Source organism: Caenorhabditis briggsae (assembly GCF_000004555.2).
Source record: "Caenorhabditis briggsae complete genome, chrX, whole genome shotgun sequence".
In the NCBI taxonomy this organism is placed as follows: domain Eukaryota; kingdom Metazoa; phylum Nematoda; class Chromadorea; order Rhabditida; family Rhabditidae; genus Caenorhabditis; species Caenorhabditis briggsae.
In genome coordinates this window covers 3,644,146-3,669,805 of record NC_013491.2, presented here as the reverse complement: position 1 = coordinate 3,669,805, position 25,660 = coordinate 3,644,146, and the positions used below count along the sequence as shown (strand labels likewise).

At 40.8% G+C, this 25,660-nt stretch overlaps 4 protein-coding genes across 4 annotated transcripts; 3 read left to right on the top strand and 1 right to left on the bottom strand.

Moving 5' to 3' along the window:
• Positions 1-673: 673 nt before the first annotated feature.
• CBG01975 lies at positions 674-24,900 on the bottom strand (the record flags this gene model as incomplete). The annotated part of the gene is made up of 16 exons (XM_002643727.1): positions 674-841; positions 891-1,689; positions 1,766-2,397; positions 2,634-2,789; positions 3,021-3,405; positions 3,509-4,770; positions 4,989-5,641; positions 6,908-7,070; positions 7,190-7,611; positions 8,021-8,099; positions 8,559-8,711; positions 9,092-9,520; positions 18,952-19,106; positions 19,989-20,175; positions 20,937-21,558; positions 24,641-24,900. 16 exons carry the CDS (start codon positions 24,898-24,900, stop codon positions 674-676), a joined length of 6,525 nt encoding a protein of 2,174 aa, XP_002643773.1.
• On the top strand, positions 10,179-10,565 carry Cbr-flp-2 (the record flags this gene model as incomplete). Its single annotated transcript, XM_002643730.1, has 3 exons — positions 10,179-10,232; positions 10,326-10,447; positions 10,520-10,565. The coding sequence occupies 3 exons, from the start codon at positions 10,179-10,181 to the stop codon at positions 10,563-10,565; spliced, it is 222 nt and encodes a 73-aa protein (XP_002643776.1).
• Positions 12,229-13,122, top strand: Cbr-flp-3 (the record flags this gene model as incomplete). Its single annotated transcript, XM_002643729.1, has 4 exons — positions 12,229-12,292; positions 12,427-12,615; positions 12,661-12,837; positions 13,004-13,122. 4 exons carry the CDS (start codon positions 12,229-12,231, stop codon positions 13,120-13,122), a joined length of 549 nt encoding a protein of 182 aa, XP_002643775.1.
• Positions 18,132-18,449, top strand: Cbr-flp-28 (the record flags this gene model as incomplete). Its single annotated transcript, XM_002643728.1, has 3 exons — positions 18,132-18,223; positions 18,273-18,368; positions 18,422-18,449. 3 exons carry the CDS (start codon positions 18,132-18,134, stop codon positions 18,447-18,449), a joined length of 216 nt encoding a protein of 71 aa, XP_002643774.1.
• Positions 24,901-25,660: the final 760 nt, after the last annotated feature.

Below are 25,660 nucleotides of genomic sequence, written 5' to 3'. Positions count from 1 at the left end.
AATTTCGTAATATCTCCTTAGGGCCTTTTTGCCGACACATTCTTTCGTCCTTTTTTTCGAGCTGCCAAATAAGAAAATAATCTTAAATTACAAAAAAAAAACGAAACTTCAATCCCGATCTTTCAATTTTCTAGCATTTTCTCTATTGTATGTAAAAATTATTTTACAAATTTTTTTTTTGAAATTCGAATAAAATGATAAAATAAAAATTGTCTTCGAATTCCTCATTCTGGACTTTTTCTGTAATTTTAAAGGCACAAACTTCAAATAAGTCATGAATCTTAAAGCCTTGGAGTTTGCTTCAAAGCCTGGAAGGTTGCCTTAAGATATCAAAAGTTATACTTGAAATTAAAATTATAGCTTAAAACCGTAAAACTTACCTTAAGGTTTTAAGTTTTGTCTTAAGGCCTAAATGTAAGACTTATGGCCACAAAGTAAGCCTTAAAGTTTCAGGTACAAATTTTCATACTACAATTTGAATTTATTGGCCAAAAATGGCAAAAACTGTCATTTTGCCTCAATATGGCATTTCAAGGCATTGGGAGAGAAGAGGGGCAAGCATTTTAATTTATAAAATACAATAGGTAGGGGAAGAAAATATGCTAGCAAACTAGCTACAAAATACTGGATTTGAAAAATAAAAAATAGGTTAATTTAAAAAATGGTAAGCTATTTAGATAGCATTTTTGTGTTGAATCGGCGCAGTGACGATTCCTCCCGGTCCGGCGAGCGTCGTCTTTCCCATCAGGTACTCATCGACTTGACGAGCGGCTTGACGTCCTTCATGGATGGCCCACACGACCAAGGATTGACCACGGCGGCAGTCACCGGCAGCGAAGACCTGGAAAATAAGAAATTCGAAAAAAATTTTAAGAAGAATAAAGAGTTACCTTGGCGACGTCCGAGTCATACTTGTCCTTTGGAGTGAGAATGTTGGATCTTGGGTCAGTCTTCAAGTTGAGCTGCTCGATGACACTCTTCTCGGGTCCAACGAATCCCATGGCCAAGATGCACAAATCGCACTCGATGGTTCTAAGTGACTCGGTCTTCTCGACCAACTTCCAGGCTCCCTTCTCGTCCTTCTCCCATTCGACATCAACAATTTCCAGGCCAGTGAGCACCTTGACTCCAGCAGAGTTGGTGGTCGTCAGGAATCTCTTGGTTGACACCGAGTAGGTTCTTGGATCGGACCCAGTCTTCTCCTTGGCCTCCTCGTGTCCGTAGTCCACACGGAAGATGAGTGGCCACTCTGGCCATGGATTCTCTGGCTTGCGCTCTGGTCCTGGTTGTGGCAGAATCTCAAAGGCTCCGACTGTTTTGCATCCGAGACGGTTGCTAGTGGCAATGCAATCAGTGGCGGTGTCTCCTCCTCCAAGGATGATTACCTTCTTGTTAGCTGGGTCAAGACCCTCCCATGAGACGTCGTCTCCAGCACGGCGGCGCTGACTCTTCTCGAGATACTCCATAGCGAAGCAGATTCCCTTGGCGTCACGTCCTTCGACAGTCAGGTCACGTGCAGTGGTGGATCCTGTGCAGACGATGATGGCATCGTTGTCCTTGAGAAGGAAATCGGCTGGAACATGCTTTCCGATCTCTGTGTTGGTGAGGAATCGGACTCCTTCTTGCTCCAGAAGCGTGATACGACGGTCGACGACAAATTTGTCAAGCTTCATGGTTGGAATTCCGTATCTGGAAAAATTATTATTAGTAAGGTTGACAGTTTTTTTTGAGACATTAGATTATTAACTTGGAAATAGATAATTACCTCAGAAGTCCTCCAACTCGGTTCTTGCGTTCGTACACCACAACGGTGTGTCCAACCTTGATCAGCTGAGCGGCAGCACCAAGTCCAGATGGTCCGGAACCAATGATAGCAATACGCTTGCCAGTGTTGAATGCCGGCTTGCATGGTTTCATCCATCCTTGGATGAAAGCGTAATCAATGATTGCGCACTCAATAGACTTGATAGTGACAGCCGGGGATCCGATTCCGAGAGTGCAAGCTCCCTCACATGGTGCTGGGCAAACACGTCCGGTGAACTCCGGGAAGTTGTTAGTCTGGAGAAGTTGCTCAAGGGCTTGACGCCAGTTCTTCTTGAACACAAAGTCGTTCCACTTTGGAATGATGTTTCCGAGTGGGCATCCAGAGTGTCCTTGACAGAATGGAACTCCACAATCCATGCAACGAGCGGCTTGCTCACGAATGTTTCTGCGCACGGCTTCAAAGTCGTACACCTCATCCCAATCGTTGAGACGCTCCTTTGGATCACGGTAGATCTTCTTCTGGCGGTTGTACTTGACGAATCCGCGGAGCTTGTCCAATGGTTCGTCCTTCTTGCGAAGATGGGCTGGGACACCAAGACTCTCAATGTCGACGCTTGGCTTCTTCTCGACAAACTGAAAACATTTTGATTTGAGAAGACAATTGACGTCAATCTTCTTAAAAAACTGAAAAACACAACGAAATCAGCTTCTGCAAGACGGAGCCAATAAAGCTAATTACAGTGTGTCACGTCATGTTCTGTCTGCTGGGGATTTCTCATTCTCAAACAAAATCTTCCCTCTTCCTTTAGTTTCATTGTCTTGTTTTCAGTCTTTTACGAAATTAGATTCTCAAATTTCCCAAAACTCACCTCCTCTTCGTCAGAGTGGTCTTCAAGATCAGACTTGGATTCCTCCTCCTCTTCCTGATCGGCAGCTTCTTGGAGGTCCTCCTCATTCTCAAATCCAGCAAGATCTTGAGGTCTCAAGCTCTTAGAGAGACGGCGCTGCTTTCGGTTGTCGCCGAGCTGAAAACCAGAAATTAGGAAATATTCAAATAATTTTTAATTCTAATACTACATGCTCGGAGGGAGGTTGTTTTTTTTTTCTACAAAAATTTGATTAGACAACTATTACAATCACAATTTGCTACACGAACTCTACCTTCGGGACTTGCAGGGTATTCTTTTCCTGTAAAGGGTTCAACCAAAACTTATAATTTGTTTTTTTGAGACAGTGTAACTGTTAAAGATACTCACCAGACTCTTCTTTTTCGACGCCTCCTTCTTCTTGTTGTGCTGACGGATAGTTGGTGCGATTTGCATGTCCATCGAAAGCGTGCGGGTACGTGGCTTGGAATCATCAACGGACAACAAGCTCATATCCTGGTTAGCCTTGTCCAGTTCGGCTTGCTTCTTCTTTTCCTCCTCCTGCTCGGCAAGGACTCTCTTGTAGTCGCGTGGGAAGACTTTGATAATCTTCTGGTGCACCTTTTGCCAGTTAGTGAGGATTCGTTGTCCGAGTTCTGAGCCAGTGAGCTTGACGAACTCCTCGATCTTGGATTTGACGAAGAGGAGGTCTTCGGTGGTGGCATCATCGAGATCCACTGTTGCAGCATTGATCAAGCGGGAGAAGTTGTCCTCTCTGGAAAATAAGATTTTTATGTTTTTAGAAATATTTTATTCGAATTATTGAAATTGGAATTTCCAAAGAATTATTAAAATTCGATATTTTAAAGTTAACTTACTGGGCAAACAAGTAGGCAATTCCACCACTCATCGCTGCGGCAAAGTTCCTTCCGATGGTTCCCAACACGATGACTCTTCCACCGGTCATGTATTCGCAACCGTGATCTCCAACAGCCTCAACGATCACATTTGCTCCAGAGTTTCTGACGGCGAATCGTTCTCCAGCAACTCCACGGAACCAGCAGTTTCCTGATGTGGCACCATAGAGAGCAACGTTTCCAATCACCGAGTTCTCCTCAGACTTGTATGTAGCGTTCTTGGGTGGGAAGACAACGATGCTTCCTCCGGAGAGACACTTTCCGACGTAGTCATTAGCATCTCCTTCCAGAGTCACACTGACACCTTTAGCTAGGAAAGCACAGAATGATTGTCCAGCATGTCCCTTGAGATTGATCGTGATCGAGCGAGATCCTTCCAAACCGATCTCTCCATACCGTTTGGAAATCTCGTATGAGATCCTGGTTCCAAAGGTACGATCGAGGTTAGTAATGAATTTGTCGTCAAAGATCTTATGCTCTCCAGCCTCACTGAAGACTCCCTCGAGTTGAGTCAGAAGGTTGGTCTCAAGTTGTCCAAGCTCAATGACCTGCTTAACACTTCCTCCACGGATGGAGACATTTGGGAACATTTGTTGAGCGTTCTTGAGGATAGATCCAAACTCCAGCATGGTTGCCTTCTTGTTGACTGGATTCGAGGAAGCATAGAGAAGGTCTGTGCGACCAACAGCGTCTTCCAACTTGCGGAGTCCGAGTTTTGAGAGGAAGTAGCGAACCTCTTCGGCAACCATGAACATGTAGTTGACAACGTGTTCTGGCTTTCCTTCGAATTTTTCACGGAGAACTGGATCTTGAGTAGCAACTCCGACTGGGCAAGTGTTAAGATGACACTTCCTCATCATGGTGCATCCAAGAACAATCAGTGGGGCGGTGGACATTCCGAATTCGTCGGCACCGAGAAGAGCAGCAATCATCACGTCACGTCCAGTACGGATTTGACCATCAGCTTGGAGGACAACTCTCGAGCGAAGGTTGTTCATAGTCAAGACTTGATGAGTCTCGGCCACTCCCAACTCCCATGGTAGTCCGGCGTGCTTGATTCCAGTCCAACTGGAAGCTCCGGTACCTCCATCGTGTCCAGAGACAGTGATATGGTCTGCGTTTCCCTTGGCAACTCCAGCGGCAACGATTCCGACTCCTGCTTCGGACACAAGCTTCACACTAACACGAGCGACCGGGTTGGCACACTTGAGATCGTAGATGAGCTGAAAATAGAGATTCGTTACTGATTCTGGGACTTTGAATTGTGAAAAATTAGGGATTGTTAAAAACAAACGGGTGTGAGTATATATTTTCAGGGAATCTCAGCCGATGTTTTGATGTACCTCACTTCCTCTTTGTTTTTTTCAGTCTACCCTTCCTGAAACAAAGGAAATGCGCCCCCATTTTTAACTTTTCTCATTTTTCATTCTGCTTTACTAACCTGGGCCAGATCCTCAATACTATAGATGTCATGGTGAGGTGGTGGTGAGATCAATCCGACTCCAGCCGTAGACTTTCTGGTGTCCGCAATATCCTTGGTGACCTTATGTCCTGGCAGTTCTCCTCCCTCTCCTGGTTTGGCTCCCTGTGCCATCTTAATTTGAAGCTCATCAGCGTTGGCCAGGTAAGACGAGGTGACACCGAATCTGGCAGAAGCAACCTGCTTTATAGCAGAACGAAGATTCTCATTCGGATCTTGATCCTTGCGATAGCGCTCTGGCTTCTCTCCACCTTCTCCAGTGTTTGATTTAGCTCCGATTCGGTTCATAGCAATTGCAAGAGCAGTGTGAGCTTCCCATGAGATGGATCCAAATGACATGGCTCCAGTGACAAATCTCTTGACAATCTCACTAGCTGGCTCCACATCCGACATTGGGATTTGAATCTTCTTCGAAGTCTTGATCTCCAGCTGTCCACGAAGTGTGCACCAGCGTTGAGCCATGTTGGAAGCCTGTGAGTACTCCTGGAATGTCTTCGAGTTGTTGAGACGGGTGGCAGCTTGAAGCTTGGCGACGGCGAGTGGCTCATTGATGTGCTTCTCTCCTCCAGCTCTCCAGTGGAACGTTCCAGAAGCGACCAGGGTTTTGGAGTCACCTGAAAATTTGAAATCGAATGTTAAAAAGATTCTAATTAGGATCCTGGTCCTTATCACAAAAGCTGAAATCATGCTGAAAACTGCAATTTTACGGGTCTTTTTTCTTTTTTTTTTCAAACAACAAGCGATGTAAAAAATTAGTTCAAACTCAAAATAAAGCCATGCAAATTAAAAAGCAACCAAAGATAGTGTGTCAGTTTGTGTTTCTCACCATATTCGACTCCTTTCACGTTTGTAGAGTCTATAAAATGGAGAGAGAGAGATCTTGTTGATGGTTACAGTACTATTAAGAGCGTGAAAATCAGTTTATTTCAGGCTATTCTGACCATTTTCAGGGGTCTTGAGCTTGGCTGTCACTTTAAAAATTTCGGAGAGCGTGAAACACAGCTTGGAAAAAAAACTTTGAATTTACAAATTTTTTTTCGAAAACTCCTAGTTCTTAAGCTATTTACCAATTTCTGACAGATAACCGTTTTTCGGCCGTTTTCGTACCGTTTTTGTATTTTTTGGGCTGTTTTTGTACACCGCTTTTTGTACTATTCTTGTACTGAAAAGGTGAGAAAATGTGTCTTCTAGATATAGCCGAATAACTGAAAAATTAGAAAATTTCAAAACATTCTGTGAATTCAAAATTTTCAATCTAGGTCTGTTCTACACCCTCCAACGTTTTCAAAGTTATAGCAAACTTGACAGTTGAGCTCCAGGCTCTTTAAAAATGGTCGAAATTACTAAAAATCAACTGAAAAATACGCCGGTACTGTACTTGTGTCTTTGTTGATTAGACATGTGGAATGTCAGTCAAAAAATTAGAAACTAAAAATTGCACCCTCCTCGAATGATGTAGTAAGTTTCAAAATCAAATTTTCCACAAGAGTAGGTAGATAGTTTTGTAAATGACGTTGTGTAGCAGCGTATAACTAGTTTTTCTTCTTCTTCCTCCTCCCACTACTCATTTTTCTTCTATTCTTCCTTATGACATTTAGATGACAAACTATGTAATGTTGCTCTTTTCCACATGCTGCCAGCCATCCTTCCTCCTCCTTCTTCAAATTAGTCTATTCTGAACTTGACTGACTCAATTTAGCTCTCTTCCTTCTTCTTCTTCAAGCTGCCGCCACTTCATCAGGCGGCTGTTTGCCTCGTTTACAACATTGTGAACATCATTTTCCCAAACTCCTTATCCCAAGAAGTATTTTTTTTTCTGGTCTAGTTGACCCACAACTTTCTCACTCCCTATCTAGCCCCTCCAGGCAATATTGGCTTACCAAATGACGCATCGCTGGTTGTTGGGAAGGCCGAGCGGTGGCGCTTCAACGCTTCGGCCGCCAGAATTTCGAATGTTGCTCCTCCGAGTCGTGACACGGTGTTTTTGAAGCACATCTCCACCACATCCTTGGCGAGTCCCACGATTTCAAAGATTTGAGCGTGCTGCAAAAACACAAGGATGAGTCCTATTAGGATTTCGCACGTCCCATTCATTTCCTGTCGTTTCCTCATTCCCCCATTTCTTGTTCAAATTCATTTTCCATTCTCCCTGAATTCCTTACCTTGTACGAATGAAGCGTCGAGATACCCATCTTGGCCATCACCTTGAAAATACCCCTCTCCACTCCTTGACGGTATCCTTGATAGACTTGGTCGTCGTTGAGCTCTTTGTCCAAAAGTCCAAGGTTTCTAAGACGGTACATTGTCTCATAAACCATATATGGGCAGATGGCATCAGCTCCAAAGCCAAGGAGAACACAGAAGTCGTGCACAACACGAGCCTCGCCAGTCTCCACAACGATGGCAACTTTCATACGAAGACGATGGCGGATCAGGCATTGATGAATGGCTCCAACAGCAAGAAGCGAAGGAATGGGAACCCGTTCAGAGCTGGCAAGTCTGTCCGAGAGCACCAAGAGTTGGTATCCATCCAAAGCGGCAGTGCAAGCAACACAGCACATGGCGTCAAGACCAGGGACCAGTCCTGAAAATAGAAACATTTTAGAATTCATCACATATATTATATTTTCTTCTGATATATACATTTTTCATGGCCAACTTTTCTTTTGAGAAAATTTTTTTTTCGTAGATTGTCACACAAAAAACGCCAAAGTTTGTTTTTCATCTTTTTACTGAAGATACTGATTTTCAAAGAAAAATCGTAATATCTACCTTATTTTGAAAAACACATCTTCCTCCTACGATATAATGACGAGATGGCCAGGAACTCGTTATCCTCCATATATAGCACTTCGAAAAACTCATCTTCCCAAACTAATTACCCTATAGCCATAGCCAAAAAATATTGCAACTTTCTTAGTAAATTAGTCCCATCAGTCTCCTTCTGCAGGACTTCCTTTTCTCACAAAATTCGTCACACTTGTATATCTTACCTTTCACTCCGTACTTGACTGGATACGTGATATCAATCACTTTGGACTTCCATCCCTTGTACATGGTGCGCTTGATGACCTGGAAATACCGGATTTGATGACTTTTTTGTTCCAAAAAGTTTTGTATAGACGAATTCAATGCGTCATTCCCACAAAATTCCCACAAGAATCCTAACGAAGGAGGCGGAGCCGAAAGCGGCTAATTTTAAGACTATAAATCCACTCGGCCCATCTGACTGAATTGCCATTTTTTCTAGATTCTTCTTTCTCAGATTCCTTACTTTTTTAGAATTTTTCGGGACATAATTTGGAGGGTATAACGATGCAATGATACAAAAAGTTACAAAGTGATTTAGGGGTACATAATACACAATTCGTGGTACAACGTTTGAATTTTTCATATGTATTTTGTATCCCAGAATTAAGGATTTTGTACCCTTAAACTGCTCTGTATCCCAATGACCCCAGAATCTTTGTACCCTCCAAGTTAATTGCAACCTTTCTTAAGAAGAATACATTTCTTGTCCCATTTATATACCTCCATGTCCACCATTGAGAGCACTGGCTGCTCTAGAATCAGTCTGCTTGCCAGCTCCGTATCTGGCTCAAGCATGTTCGACTCGGGTCCGATTGGGCATCGAAGAGACATCACAATCTGCTCGCGGAACGGGTCAATTGGCGGGTTGGTAACCTGTAATCAAAGTTTCATTCAGTTCTACTAATCGTGCTTTCTATACAACGCCCACTACTATTCCCTATTTTCAAATTGGTTTGTCATGGTCAACCAACGTTCTTTGAAAACATTCAGTTTATACGTCTTCCGGGAAGACTACTAGCTTTAATTTTACGATTTAACTTGACTAGTTTGTTTTCCTAATCAACTACGAAAGGGGTGGAGTTTTTAGTGGAACGAATTCGTTCGGCGATTCTCAAAAACAATTTAACGACCACTGTGGTGGGATTCTTGAACTTCATTTGGGTTTTCCTAAAGTCTCCTGACGTCCCTTTCACAGTTGTGATTCCCAACTCTTACTTATTCGTCCCTCTTTAGAAGGGTCTTCCATAGCTTACCTGAGCAAACAGTTGTTGGAAGTAGCTGAACAAAAGTGGACTATAATCCGAAAGACACGCCAACGCCGCATCATTTCCCATCGATCCCAACGCCTCCTTCTTTTCCTTGATCATAGGAACAAGGAGAAGACTGAAGGTGTCGTGAGTGTAGGCGTAGAGGGCCAGGCGACGATCCGAGTCCAAGTGAACATCCTTCTTCTTGATGAGTCCCGGATTGACTTGCTCCAAGTGCAACCTGTTGAGAAATTCATTGGTGACAGCTCCGTGGGATAGCACATCATCCTTTCGAATCAAATCCAAGTAGATTCGAGACGAAGAGAGTTGTTTGTGAGGGCGAGAGTTGGCAATGCGGGTTTTGAGGTCCTCGTCGAGCTCGATCTTCTTGAGATGAGTGTCCACAAGAAGCATACGGCCAGGGCGAAGACGGTCCTGAAAATATTTTGTTTAGAAAAGTTTGTGTTGTTATTCAGTAATTGTTATACAATGTCGGCCATAACTATATAACCCATTTCAGTTGATTTTGACAATTTTCAGAAGTCTAGAGCTCGGCTCTTAAATGCCCGATTACTTTAAAGACTTTGGAGTGTCTAAAACAGACCTCTATTAAAAACTGCATTTACAAATGTTTTCAAAATGATTGGACACTTGAAAGCCGAGCTCTAGATTCCTGAATATGGTCAAAATCAACATGGTTGGCACTATATATGATCAGAAATCGGTCATTGAGACTTTTGATTGCAATATTATTTTATTTTCTATTCTTGTATACTTGTTTCTCTTGGGGGCTTCCTTACACATGATGTACATGTTTTTCGAGCTCTTTCTCTCTTAACAAGCTCCCTCATCATGCATGATAGTTAAAAATTGAAATACGATCTGTACAAACCCCGCTAATGAGCACTATCTCTCTTTTTCTCTCCTTCCTATTCATCTCTCTCTCGCATTTTCGCTTTCAAATGACGATCATCTAAAAAGCTCTCCATTTTCAGGTACACACCCGCACACTGAGCGCCTGCTCGTCGATCTGACTCACTGTCAGTCGGTCTGTTGTTGCCAAAACACTTCTTTGTCCCATCCCCTGTTAACCATGCAAGCCTCCGCAATCCTTTCTGCTCTTTTCCTCGTCCTACTCGCCGTCATTGTAAGTTCATTCCAATTTGTGCAGCCCAAACGAATACTGCCTATTCCCACTAGTCGCGAACAACTATTACGCGGCCAACTAGCTTATTTAAAGGGTACTACTGTCGCCCAGTCTAACGACAACCAACTCGGCGTGTTCGAGGCGTCAATGATGGCAAAACGTTTGCGCGGTGAGCCAATCCGTTTTGGCAAACGGTCCCCACGCGAGCCCATTCGGTGAGTTATTAGTTTTCCAAAAGAGATAAATTGTGAGTAGACTTGTCAATATAGCAATAATTCAATTTCTAGCTTTGGAAAACGATTCAACCCATTGCCGGACTACGACTTCCAGTAAATGGCAACGACACCATTCTAAATGAACGGCAAATACCACTTCTTTTCGGACAAACCCATTTTCTCTCATTTTTCTTCACCGTCTTAGATTCTTCAACTATTTTTTTCATGTTCCATTTTCACCTTACACACAACGACCCTATTTTTTTGCTCTCTTCGAATAAAGTGGTTGGGTTCCGCAAGGAATAATAGCCCATCTGTTAACCCGGTGTGTCTGGAAAAAAAATACCGAGAACAAAAGAAAACATTTCTTGTCGAGATATAGATTGCTCAGAATTGCAGAGAAGTTCTTGGAAACAAGAAAAGCTTCAAAGTGCATAGAATGACTTTGTATTGTTTTCGAAAATGCCACCACCATTTTTTCGATCCCCCTTCTTTCCAGAGCATAATTAAGCAAGGCATGGAGAAGGACAACGTCAGATTTTTTAAAATTCTGATTTCCCAACTTTTCCATCTTCCTCCTCCGACTATAGTCGACACGCTTCAAACTGATTGATCATTTACTCATTTCTCATAGACACCTTCTTAAATGACGTTTTTCGCACATATTGTGAGCCTCATTTTGAAAATTGGAGAATTGGAAGAGCTCCATCAATCAACTTTGACCTCTTCTTCTTACCAAAAATGGTACAAATTGCGAGCTCCCTCTTCTCTCTCTCCCTCTTTCTATCTTTCCCAATTTTTAAACCAGATTTCGTATCTCACAATTATCCAAACGGATGTACCAATTTGTAATTTTAGGGTTCCTATAAGTCACAAAAACTACCGTAACCCTCTTTCGAACGTCGTCAACTCCTCGTCAGCCATGCAGGCATGAATTATAGCATGTACGAAGATTTATAGGTTTTTTTTCGAGATCCCACCTCTTCCGGTTTTGGGCCTACCTTCTTTTTTAGTTAGTATTTCGAGTTACTAATAATTTTTTTGAAAAACCACCTACGCGCGCCTAGAGCAACTTGAAACATTTTTAGCGCTGCGCTGCGCTCAATTATCCCAATTTCTTTCTCGAAACATGCCAAAAATGTCAGATGACGAAGGGTCGCGCAATAATTTGAGAGAGTTGGGGAGGGACCAAGCACACCTTTTATAGAAACACGAGTGGGAACCATTGTGTTGAGAATTTTCGAAGACAGTTGTAGACGTGTGGGATACGTCAAAGGAATTCTCTTCTGGACTTCTCCACACAATACAACTAATCGTTTGACCTGTGAATTGCAGACAACTGGTTGGGGGGACCACTTAGATTTCTTTTCCCCGCCTCCTTGAAACTTGGCAAAAACCAACAATAGAAAGTACCCAGTACTTATTAAACCGATTTTCGCGAAAACCAACTCGACACTTCTAATTTTTGAGCTTCAAAAAAGGCACAAGTCGTCTTTTCAGTCATTCTTCTAGACTCTAGAAACCCAGCGATGCTAGAATAAAATATTTACCTCACTGGGCGGATATTTTACACGCATTCCTGAACTCTCCCACACCTTCACCGGCCCCAAACGCAGTCAAGCAATCGAAATTCTGATTTGGAGGGTTTTCGGGTAGTATAAAAACATGCACATCTTGACTCACAAGCTCATATTCACTTTTCCTTCTTCACCAAAACTCAAAATTGTTGAATTTCTTCTAGGTAACCCCGTGTGTGTTTGCTTAAGCGACACCGTCACTAAATGATTTCGCCCAACCGCCTCATCCTCTTCTTCTTGATCGGTTGTGCGGTTTCGGCGGCGTCCGGTAAGTTGAAAATTTTTAGCTAGCTTTCTCGATATCCTAGCTATCCTTAGTTAGCTTACTAGCTATCCTAGCTATTACTATCTAACTAGTTAGCTAGTTAGCTAACTTATTAGCTAGATAAATATTATTTTTAGAAGCCTCACCAAAACGTTCTCCATTGGGAACAATGCGTTTCGGTAAGCGAGCCAGCCTGGACGACGTGTTGGCGTTCGAGGAAGAATATCCAGGTGTCCTGTGGAAACGATCCACGGTTGACTCGGAACCCGTGATCCGTGATCAACGAACCCCGCTGGGAACCATGCGTTTCGGGAAGCGGAGTGCTGGTAGGACCCAACTACAGTAACCCAGTGAAAATTAAAAAATTACAGAACCATTCGGCACAATGCGATTCGGCAAACGTGACTCCGAGATTGACGCTCCCTTTGGAACAATGAGATTCGGAAAGCGTGAGACTGTAGATGCTCCGTTCGGAACTATGAGATTCGGTAAGCGAGCTGCTGAGGATGCTCCGTTCGGAACTATGAGATTCGGGAAGAGAGATCCAGGTAAGACACAGAGGACGGTGCTTAGAATCTTATTAGGAAATTTTAGAGCCATTCGGAACCATGCGATTCGGCAAGCGATCCAGCGAACCATTCGGAACAATGAGATTTGGAAAGCGTTCAGGTTGGTTTAGTAGTTTGGCAGCTACAGTACCTCTAATATTTTCAGATGAGCCCCTTGGAACAATGCGTTTTGGAAAACGATCTGCCGATGATACTGGTGCTCCATTCGGAACCATGCGCTTCGGAAAGAGGAACACACTTGGAACCATGCGCTTTGGAAAATAAATCTTCTCTCTTTCTCTCTGTCTCTCTGTCTCTCTCTCTCTCCTTCGAACTTTTTAATTGCGGCTGTGGCTCTTCTGTACTTTCTTTTTTTTCCTGTCTTCGAAAATTATCACCATAACCATCAAAATTGGGCTCTCTCACTCTTTCTCTCCCAAAATCGAAAAAAAAACGACCAAAAACTCGACTCTCTCTCTCTCTCTCTTCGGAATTCCCCTTCTATTCCCCTCTCTCTACATTTCTTCTTCTTCCCATCAAAAAGTGGTTTGCATAGATTGGAGAATAAATTTATTTGTTATTATTCTATCTTTCAGCGACATTCTGAACATGTCGACGGCTTCTGAAATGAAAGATCACAGAAAAAAGTGAACAACTTTTTCTTCTTCGCCTTCTCTTTCTAGAAAAATTTCAAATTTCATGGTTCGGTGTGTTCACCGCCCGTCGTCGCTAGCCTTTCATTCATTCAAAACTTCCGGTGTTTTGGATTTTTCGAAAAAAAAGGGAGAAAAAGAATTTCAGGTTTTCAAGATTTTCCGTCCCCTCCGATCCCTTTCAGGTTGAGTCAGCCTTGTTGGGGTATCATGACAGGAGGAACAATCAAGAAGGGAGACGATAAGCAGGAAGAATGTATTATAGATGAACTGCATGGAGAAAATTAAAAATGAAGCAGTAGCACGAAGAAGTGGTTTCGTTTTGTTTTTTTGCTTCTTCTGTTTCTAGTTACTCATTTTTTTCTGTGCTGCTCATTCAATTTTTTTGTTTTGTATCCGTAGAAAAAATATGATATGCAGACTGCGAATGTATTCAGACTTCAGGACACAACTAAGAGAGTTCAGATTTCTACGCCAACCGGAAACGTCATGGGAAAACAAAATTCACTGATCGTCCAAGAAGCTCAGACCGATCAACGCGCGGTCCACTGAATCCCCCAAGATCCAGATTCTTGTCTTTTTGATTCCATTCAGAAAAATTCTTGACATCATAGCTGTATATAGAATATCGAAACGATTCTCAAGCACTCATCTTTCCCACTAGATGACCTCTTATATGGCAAGAAGCAATGTCGAAATGTGCCAAAATGACGTTGAAATTGAAATCCAAAGGACGCGCCGCTCAAGTGTGCAAACACACTCTAAAGAGAGAATCTAAGAATGACTACTACTGCTACTACTAGGATTACTACAACGACTACAATAACAAAGCAAGAATGTGGAATGTTGGAATTGGAGAAAAACACACAGAAGAGATAGTGGAAGATACCGTATTCCTTTAATAGAATGCGCGACCAATTTGAGCTCAATTATCTCGATTCTTATAAAAGATAGCAACAACTTGCCAACTGAGAAAATATTGCAGTTGACAAATTTCTCTTGTCTTTCATAGTGATCAAGATAATTTAGCTTATATTTGATGATTTGGAATAACAGAATTTCATCAAAACCGTCAACTTTAAGGTCCATTATCTCGATTCCTGTGAATGATATCAAAATTTTAGCAACTAATAAAATATTGAGAATAATAAGATAAATAATTTATTAGTTTACAAAATTTTGATACCTTTCACAGAGATTGAGATATTTAAGCTCAAAGTTGACAACTTAATTGGACCTGTCTACAGTAATCCGTTTAGTTCTCCCTATGTAAACTTCTCATACATCTCTATTTTTATAAAAATTGTGTACTCCTACACACTACACGTCTTTGAAACCTGTTTCCAAATCTTGCATGCCGGAATTCACATTTGTGAACAGTTGAAATCGGAGTAAAAAACAGGAAAGCCAGTTTACGACTTATGGTAGTCATGGTTTTTTGTTGGGGGTCCATAAACGTTTGGGGATCTTGAAAAAGCGGAAAAACGGCTCAGACAGGAGATCAGTTTTAAGAAATTCTCAAAGCCCTTGTCTACAGTAACCTAGCCAAATGTCCCTTTTTTGATAAAATTTACATGTGTCCTAATATGTATTGGAAAGTTTCACAACTTTTGTCTACAGTAATCCTTTCATTTCCCGTCTTCTGCAAAGTTTTCAAATATCCCTGTGTCCCAAGATCCTGTTTCTCTCTTCCTTTCTTGCATCCCAAAATCCGTTTTCTCCTCTCAAGCAAAAAGAACAAACCGACACGAAAATTCCATATCATTTTCCTTTCAGAACACACAACCATAAATTATGCATCGCCTAATCTTCCTCCCCTGTCTTTCAAAATCTTGTTTTCAATTTTTCGGAAATACCAATCGGACTAAGCCTATTTGAAAAATACCAAATTTACTAACAAGATGAAAAATCGCTTCCCCTCTTTTTTTTTTGAAAAATTATGTGAGAATCTGATGACTACTAGTACTAGTACAACCAACGCGCACACACACCCCAGGCACAAAACGATTCGTATCCTTAAATTGATGACTAGTAAAAATCTGGGCTCCATCGAGTGACGCTGTTTGGAGGTGGTGGATGGGTGGATGGATACAAAACATCTTCAATTTAGCAATCCGGTTGTGATGCATAATAAATCTCTTTTTGGAATGGTGTGTTGAAGGCGCACGACACTAAATGAGGTGCACGTACAAACGGGAAGCATGAGGAGGGGTGCTCAAATACTACAGTTCAACAAACGTAGCTTGGAAGAATATGGTTTTAGAAAAAATCTGGGGTAAATTTTTCTGTGAAAACTAAGGACAGGGAAGCACAAGGAAGCAGGCTAACACAGAAAATGGAAGAAAAATGAAGACATTTCCGTTTCACTAATTACCAAAGAGGAAAGATTGGAGGCTATTCTTTACCGCACCAACCAAGAATTGTTCGGTGACTCATTTTCTATGCCATATATAATTTATTTTGGATTTTCCTAGGTGATCACATTCACCGTGTTTGGTTTGCTAGTGTGCATGGATAATTGTAAAATTAGATCTCACTCGCTTTTTCCCAGCAGCTGATAATCTGATAATGATAATATAACGGAACCGAAAAGCCTGGAAAGGCATTCCTTCAAAATTCCCACATTTCTGAATCTTGTCAATCCTTTATTTTCAAAAGTATAATTATTCTATACGAAACCCCATAAAACTAAGAAAAAGCTTTAAAACAGACTACAGTACCCCAAACTTAATTGCTCGATTGGAAACCCCCATAAAACTCTGGTGACTCCGATTACCTTGGACTACGGTAGTTTTATTTATTTTTTGGTTTTCCGTTTTATTACTTTACTCCTTTCTTTTGACGTTTTTTTTTTGTTTTTTAAACGTCACCCCCTGAGAAAGAATCGCGAATTTACAGAAAATCTCGAAAAAAGGAAAAATAGACAAATTACCAATTCGGCGTTTTTCAGAAGTCTAGGGGTATCTATTCGGAAAATCAGAAAAAAAAACACAATCTACACGAGTCTGCCAGATACCATATGGGTAAATATCAGTGTGTATGATTAACGGGGGGGGGGCACGTGTTTTGAAACTGGAGATAGATCCATTTCTCGGGAAAACCATTAAAAAATTCGGGCCAACTTTCAGGCAAGGAACACCCGAACCAATTTGAACAACAATTAGTATGGAGACCAGATGTAAAATTAAAATTGGATCGCGTTGGTTTTTTTTCAAATAGTGTAAACAAATACTACAACTAAGCAACTTAAAACAGCCATAAAAACTAACTTTTCTTTCTAGGAAATCCCTTGTAAGGTAACTAGGATTTCAATTTGCAGGATGTGTTTTAATTCCAAAAAAAACACGAATTTGAAAAAAAAGAGGCCGTCGGTTAGGAGCAAAATTGATCAAAAACAAGAGCTCATTTGAATTCCGAATAACTTAGTATTCACAAAACGACGAGCCCCACCGAATCGTCATTTCCCTCTTATTCGGCTGGTCCGGTGTGGTGGTCACAGTTTTTTTTTGGGAAGTCTTGTTCTCATTTTTCTAGTAGAACTCAATAATCCCTTCTTTCAATTATGACATCTCGCAATCCAACTTGCAACAATTTCCCGAATTCTGCGCCGACGCACCGGAAATGATGAACGCATTTTTGATGGAGAATGCACTCTATTCTATTCGATAAAAAAGAACAAAATTCAAAAAGTCCCTCAATTCTATTTCTGAATTTTTGAGCTTCCGGAGTGTGTCTAGAAACTAAAATCAGAAGAAGAAGAAAGAAGATTCTGATGTCATCGTAATAATTTCAAAGAAAGAGAAGGATCCAAAATAGACAGCTAGTGAATCTTTCAACTAGGTTATAGGTACCGAACAAAGAGCCTTTTTTGGTTGTTGTTCAGAATTTTTAGTGTTCTAGGTTGTTGGTACGAAATTTAGGAACAAATATTGTTTAGGATTCATCAAAGAACAAAATTTTCCTAGAAAGGCGGTTATTGTCTTTGTCCTACGCCCACCCAGCCAAAACACTTAGGAAGCCTTTTTAATCTTGTGCTCGTCCTTTGCTAAAATCATTTCGAAATTTGAGAAAAATATGCAAAAATGTATCAGCACCACCCATATTCATTTTCCAATCCTTTGTCCACTCAAATAGCTTTTCAGATTTTCGTTTCTCGCCCACTCTTGCCCTGCTCTTCCAATCTCAAATTCCCTAAAACGCTTTGCAAACAACCTTGAATTGCATACATTCCCCCAACAAAAAAAAATCTCATTTCCAGCTTTGATGGGAATACTGTAAGTGGTGGGTGTCACCACCACCCCCCTCCCTTTAAGCCAAAAATTTCTAATTTCTATTTTTCCGTCTCTAGGGCTCTCTTCATCTCACTCGCTCTCTCCAATCTCTCGCCTAAAATCCCGCCCATTTTGGAGCACTCTCGAAGCTCCGCCCATTTTGAGGAACATCGCTCTTAAAAAAAGGAGGAGGAGAAGAAGACAATCGGAGCTGCTCACCTTTCATTCTAGCGTCGTGGGGTAGTCTAGAGGATGGTGAGCCTTCTCACTGGGCTCTTTTTTCAAATCTTTCACGTTTTCTAGTTTTCTGACCTACTTAATAATGTATCTTCTTGAACTATACAACTATACGGAGCCATTTTTTCTAGGTATGTTCTCCGTTCGTAGCTTCGTCGCTCTCTTCTGCGTCCTTATCTTGGCCTTCTCTGCCGTCAACGCGGCACCAAACCGCGTCCTCATGCGGTAAGTTGAAATTATAGGGAATCTGTTTGTCAATTTTTCCATTTTTCAGCTTCGGAAAGCGCGGAGGTAACAGCGAGGGCAACTTGGGTTACCGTTACGTCCCAGCCGCCGCACCAGCCATCGCTGAGTACATCGATGTTGACGAGTGAGTTTTGAGCTAGGGATTGCAACAGTAACCAAGTGAGTGCTTAATTTCAGTGTCCTCGGTGGTCAAGACCGTTTCTAAAAATCCAGCAACAACGACAACAACACAACACCAACAACATCAACACCATTATGAACATCTTTCAATGTAGACGTCGAAACTAAACTTCTCCATTTTCCCCCACCATCAAAAAACACCAAATCAGAGACAACACTTTTTCGTATTTATCCGTATTCCATCTCATCAGTCGCCTTCTCTCTCTCTTTTTTTTTGTCAATCGCCCCGTTCCCTTCTCTCACCACAAACCAATTATTTTTATTCTAATTTTTCCTATATGAGACTGTAAACCATTTTGCCCCCTTTCTCTTCTCTTCCCCCAAAGTTGTGCTGGATAAAAATTTTTTGTTGCGAACAAACTCCACAACAGGAAAATCTAAAAAACTAAACATCAGAATGCGAGAATAATTCAATTTTCCCCTTTAGTACCATTCGCATGAGCGATCGCCACAAAAAAAACGGGCATCATCTATATTTCATCTTTCGAGAAATAGAAACCCCGGATTTTGCACGTTCAAAAAATTACCTTCTTTACAACCGACTCAATTGGAATGTCGTTGACTCCAACCTCCGAACTCAAGTACAAATGATCATCGTCGGTCAGGTAGTAGCGAGCTGGGCGAAGTCCGTTTCTGTCCAAAATCGCACCGATATATCTTCCATCCGAGAACGCGAGAAGAGCTGAAAGAGAAAGCGAGTATTAGTAAAGCGGGTCATGTTTCAAAGGTCGGGAGCTATGAAAAATAGTGGCGCGCGTTTTGTGTAAAATATGAGATTCCATTTCACACATTCATCAAAAGTCCGTTACATCATTTTTTTTTAATTTTTTGAAGAGTGAAATCGAATATTCCATGGGTTCAAAAAGTGCGAAAAAACTCTAATCAGACATCACTAGTTTCGCAGTTAGAGAGAAAATAAGGTTGTAGCAAACTACCGTATCTTTTGAGCCTATTCAAAGAATACTAGCATTTTTTAAGTTTTTTCGAGGATTTTCATCCTTATCCTGTAAATCGGGTAATAATCAATTGAAATAATGCAAATTATTGATAAATCGTTGGAAATTTGAAAAAATATGGAATAATATTCAAAATAGATTTTAAAAATACGGTAGATACAACGTGATTTAGGAGTACAAAACTTGAATGTTTCGGGTATTTTGTACACCCACATTGACGATTTTGTACCCCTAAATTGCTTTTTAACTTTCGAATCATTAGCCTCAAAAAAGGCCCAAAAGATACCGTAATTTGCTCTTGCACCTTTGAGAAAAATACACGGGTATCCCCTCAACTTTGTTCTCAGACATCGCTATCTAGTGATCTCTGACCAAATTGAAAAAAAAATTACACTGTCTGTCACTTTGTATCTCTGATCAATGAGATCACTTTTGTGAAATTCTGTGATCATACGTAAAGAATCGTGTTCAAATTCGAAAAGTGTGGTCTCTGTTGTAATAAGGCTTCTTTCACATGCACTATTTTGAATCGGATCTTATTTAATTTTTCTTTCTGATTTGTACTCTACGCAGCAAATTCTTCGCACTAAAATAGATCAATTATTCACCTGGTCCATCCCACGGCTCCATGCTCATTGCAGCCCAGCGATAGAAGTGCTTCTTCTCCGTAGACATATCATCGTCCTTCTCCCACGCCTCCGGTACCATGGTCATCGCCGCTTCGGGCAGCGATCTTCCGCCGGCACGAACCAGGAACTCCATGACGTTGTCGAGACATCCGGAATCCGTTAGACCCTGAAACGAAAAAATTGCAAGCGATTTGAAACATGATTTTCAGTCTGATGGAAGGGGGGGGGGGTGGACTAAAGGTCATGTAATTTGGAATTTGCAATTCGAGATTCTGTCTCTACTCTAAATTCTACAATCCGAATCGTCGCTTCCTCATTTGAAATACTAGAACATCATTAGTCTAACGTTTTACGAGGTTGTTTGTTTTTCTAGTAGGGCTCTAATTAGGCTTCACCACCAATCTGACACACGAGACCAGGATTTGAGATGAGAGTGGGTTGTGGGTTGGGCAATTAAATCGGGAAGTAGGGAAAATAAAAAATGACGAATAACCCAGTCAATGAGATATTCAACAACGTGTTTTTAAGTTGATTATGACCACTTTCAGGATTCTAGAGCTCGGCTATCAACTTTCCAATGACTTTAAACATTTTGGAGGGTGTAAAACAGACTTAATTCAAAATCTTTGCATTTGTAGAATTTATTAAAAATTCTTAACTTTTTGCTATTTGCCATGTACAGAGGGACACCAGCTTTTTTTTGTTAATCGACAAATAGCTGAAAAACTAAGAATTTTCAAAAAATTCTTTAAATGCAAATTTTTTAACCTGGGTCTGTTATACCTACTCTAAAGCTTTCAAAATGATCGGTTACTTGAGAACAGAGCTTAAAAATGTCAAACGGACAAAAATCCACTGAAAAAATACGTTTTTTTCCATACTGATCTTATTGACCGATACTGTAAGTGCTCACGGTAAGAAGCTCACCTCTTCAACAATCGGGAACAATTTCTGAAGATCATCCCGGTAGTGCTTGCTTTTCATGACTCCCTCACGAGCACGCATCAAGTTGATATTTCCACGAAGTGTGTTGATCTCTCCGTTGTGAGCCAGGATACGGTTGGGTTGGGCGCGATTCCAACTTGGGAAGGTGTTAGTAGAGAAACGGGAGTGAACCAGAGCCAAATGTGTCTGATACTCTGGATTCGTCAAGTCGTCGTAGTACTTGAACAGTTGATGAGTGTTGAACTGTCCCTTGTAGACAATAGTAGATGTTGAAAGGGAGCAGACGTAACACTCGACTTCCTGTTTAGTCATACTGTTGACCGCTTGCTTACGGAGCAAATAGACGTGTCTCTCGAATTTGGCTGGATCCGACTCGGCGTAGTCCGCACTGACGAAAACTTGACGGATCAGCGGCTCGGTCTTCTTTGCCTCTTCTCCGATGCACTCCCTGTTAGTGCCAAGCTTGCGCCAAGCGATCACACGAAGACCACAAGCTCTTGCCAGATCTTGGAATGCCTCCTTGGCTTGCTTGTACGATTCCTCTTCAAGGAAGAGAATACCCGTAGCGTATTGACCAAGCGGTGGGAGATCCGATCCATCTTGTCTGAAAAATAGAAAAGAATTAGTTGGTTGAAGGTGAGAGAAGCAGTTTTGAGTTGACAAGAACATCGTTCTTCACACATTTCGAAACATTTATTGGTGCGCTCTACCGCACTGTACGGCGGCTGCACACTTTCTAGGTCACTGCCGCCAATTTGAAATCAGAAATCCTTATTTTTCTGAAGCTAATCGTTAATTTGGAGGAATAGAGAAAGATTGGGGTAGCACACAAGCTTCGAAAAGAAAAGAGCACTGACATTTTTGTAAATGACTATATTTTGAAGTGAATCTTGCAAAATACCAACGCACTGAACGATGGTTTTAAGGCTTCCAGGTCATCACACGGCAATTTAAAATTAGAAACTTTAATTTTCCTAGAGCTAACTATCTCGGGATCTGCTTTAACCGGCAAAAATTTAAAAAAAAACGGCGTAGAGCAAATGTTTTGAATAGAAAATTTTTAGTTTTGTCAGTTTTGAGCAGAAAAACATTGGAAAAATTTTTGATGCGCTACACAGCACTGCTGGCCACCGTTTAGGTCATCACTGGCAATTTGAAATTACATAGGTTCTATTTTCTGAAGCTAGCTATTAAAATTAAGTTAGCGACTGTCGTAAGCTGAAAAAAATTGTAAAAGAGCTGTCGCACAAGAGCTCCAAAGTCAAATTTGTCAAACTCTGCTTTTTTTCAATTAGGTCATCACTGGCAATTTGAATTTACATAGGTTCTATTTTCTGAAGCTAGCTATCAAAATCAAGTAAGCGACTGTGGTAAGCTGAAAAAAAATTGTAAAAGAGCGGTCGCACAAGAGCTCCAAAGTCAAATTTGTCAAACTTTGCTTTTTTTCAATTAGGTCATCACTGGCAATTTGAAATTACATAGGTTCTATTTTCTGAAGCTAGCTATCAAAATCAAGTTAGAGAATGTCGTAAGCTGAAAAAATTGTAAAAGAGCGGTCGCACAAGAGCTCCAAAGTCAAATTTGTCAAACTTTGCTTTTTTTCAATTAGGTCATCACTGGCAATTTGAAATTACATAGGTTCTATTTTCTGAAGCTAGCTATTAAAATCAAGTTAGCGACTGTCGTAAGCTGAAAAAAATTTTAAAAGAGCTGTCGCACAAGAGCTCCAAAGTCAAATTTGTCAAACTCTGCTTTTTTTCAATTAGGTCATCACTGGCAATTTGAAATTACATAGGTTCTATTTTCTGAAGCTAGCTATCAAAATCAAGTAAGCGACTGTGGTAAGCTGAAAAAAAATTGTAAAAGAGCGGTCGCACAAGAGCTCCAAAGTCAAATTTGTCAAACTTTGCTTTTTTTCAATTAGGTCATCACTGGCAATTTGAAATTACATAGGTTCTATTTTCTGAAGCTAGCTATTAAAATTAAGTTAGCGACTGTCGTAAGCTGAAAAAATTGTAAAAGAGCGGTCGCACAAGAGCTCCAAAGTCAAATTTGTCAAACTTTGCTTTTTTTCAATTAGGTCATCACTGGCAATTTGAAATTACATAGGTTCTATTTTCTGAAGCTAGCTATTAAAATTAAGTTAGCGACTGTCGTAAGCTGAAAAAATTGTAAAAGAGCGGTCGCACAAGAGCTCCAAAGTCAAATTTGTCAAACTCTGCTTTTTTTCAATTAGGTCATCACTGGCAATTTGAAATTACATAGGTTCTATTTTCTGAAGCTAGCTATTAAAATTAAGTTAGCGACTGTCGTAAGCTGAAAAAATTGTAAAAGAGCGGTCGCACAAGAGCTCCAAAGTCAAATTTGTCAAACTTTGCTTTTTTTCAATTAGGTCATCACTGGCAATTTGAAATTACATAGGTTCTATTTTCTGAAGCTAGCTATTAAAATTAAGTTAGCGACTGTCGTAAGCTGAAAAAATTGTAAAAGAGCGGTCGCACAAGAGCTCCAAAGTCAAATTTGTCAAACTTTGCTTTTTTTCAATTAGGTCATCACTGGCAATTTGAAATTACATAGGTTCTATTTTCTGAAGCTAGCTATTAAAATTAAGTTAGCGACTGTCGTAAGCTGAAAAAATTGTAAAAGAGCGGTCGCACAAGAGCTCCAAAGTCAAATTTGTCAAACTTTGCTTTTTTTCAATTAGGTCATCACTGGCAATTTGAAATTACATAGGTTCTATTTTCTGAAGCTAGCTATCAAAATCAAGTAAGCGACTGTGGTAAGCTGAAAAAAAATTGTAAAAGAGCGGTCGCACAAGAGCTCCAAAGTCAAATTTGTCAAACTTTGCTTTTTTTCAATTAGGTCATCACTGGCAATTTGAAATTACATAGGTTCTATTTTCTGAAGCTAGCTATTAAAATTAAGTTAGCGACTGTCGTAAGCTGAAAAAAATTGTAAAAGAGCTGTCGCACAAGAGCTCCAAAGTCAAATTTGTCAAACTCTGCTTTTTTTCAATTAGGTCATCACTGGCAATTTGAAATTACATAGGTTCTATTTTCTGAAGCTAGCTATCAAAAACAAGTAAGCGACTGTGGTAAGCTGAAAAAAAATTGTAAAAGAGCGGTCGCACAAGAGCTCCAAAGTCAAATTTGTCAAACTTTGCTTTTTTTCAATTAGGTCATCACTGGCAATTTGAAATTACATAGGTTCTATTTTCTGAAGCTAGCTATTAAAATTAAGTTAGCGACTGTCGTAAGCTGAAAAAATTGTAAAAGAGCGGTCGCACAAGAGCTCCAAAGTCAAATTTGTCAAACTTTGCTTTTTTTCAATTAGGTCATCACTGGCAATTTGAAATTACATAGGTTCTATTTTCTGAAGCTAGCTATTAAAATTAAGTTAGCGACTGTCGTAAGCTGAAAAAATTGTAAAAGAGCGGTCGCACAAGAGCTCCAAAGTCAAATTTGTCAAACTTTGCTTTTTTTCAATTAGGTCATCACTGGCAATTTGAAATTACATAGGTTCTATTTTCTGAAGCTAGCTATTAAAATTAAGTTAGCGACTGTCGTAAGCTGAAAAAATTGTAAAAGAGCGGTCGCACAAGAGCTCCAAAGTCAAATTTGTCAAACTCTGCTTTTTTTCAATTTTTCTAGTCTAGCCATCCCATTTTCCAATGCTTTCAAACTCACTCCTTGACAGATTTCCTGTACAAATCGTCCGGAATCGCCGTGAGCACTCCAGCACCATCACCCGAGTCGTTGTCACATCCACACGCTCCACGATGAGCCATACGTTCAAGCATAGTGCGTGCGTCGGACATGATCTTCGACGATGTCGTTCCCTTGATGGAGCAAACGAATCCAACTCCGCAAGCATCACGTTCGAGTTGTGGGAGCCAGAGTCCCGTGTTCGCAGCTTCTTTCTGTTGTTCCTTGGTCAGAATAACCATTGTTGTCGAGCAAAGTTGATTGGTATATACAAATGAACCTGAAATGCATGAAAAGATAGGGTAGGGACTAGTTTTGGACGAGATAATCAGAAGAAAAATGTGAACGGAAGCAGCAAGAATGAGGATGGGTTGTTTAGACAGATAAGATGGTCCTGATGGTTTGATCTCAGGAGGAGATGGTCATGGAGACTGCCTTTATACCCATGATTCTAGGAGGTGGAGACAGTTCCAAGATAAAGAAGTATGTGATCGGCGTGGCCGAAAATTCTCTCAACGGTGTTTGTCATACGCAGATCACGTGTCCTCGTATCCTATCACTGAATGTTCTTTAATGATGATATCGAACAGTTTTTGTGTACTTCTAGCCAAATGGGTCACTTTGGGTGGGCAGCGTATCGATGTAGTATTGCTTATCAGCTAGGGTCAGGAGGGTGCTGCTCGAATCGCCAGTACGTGTACTTTGGAGCAAGCAAGGATTCTAGCACATGACCACAACGTGTTTATCAATTTAGCAACCGACAGTTGGCAAGTATTTGTACTCATGAGAAGAGTAAAGTACACTTTTTCGTTTTCGAAGATGTAGGATAGCCGATTTTTGATAAGGAAAGACTAGAGAAGAAAAGATTTTAGATGAGGCGAGACTAAAGTGGAACTGATTGAGAAGGAAAAGAAAAATTTTTCGAAATGCGTTCTCGATTTTGGGGAATGACCGGGGAAGTTGTTTGTCTCTTTTATTCTATATTTGGCGATCAGGGGCATT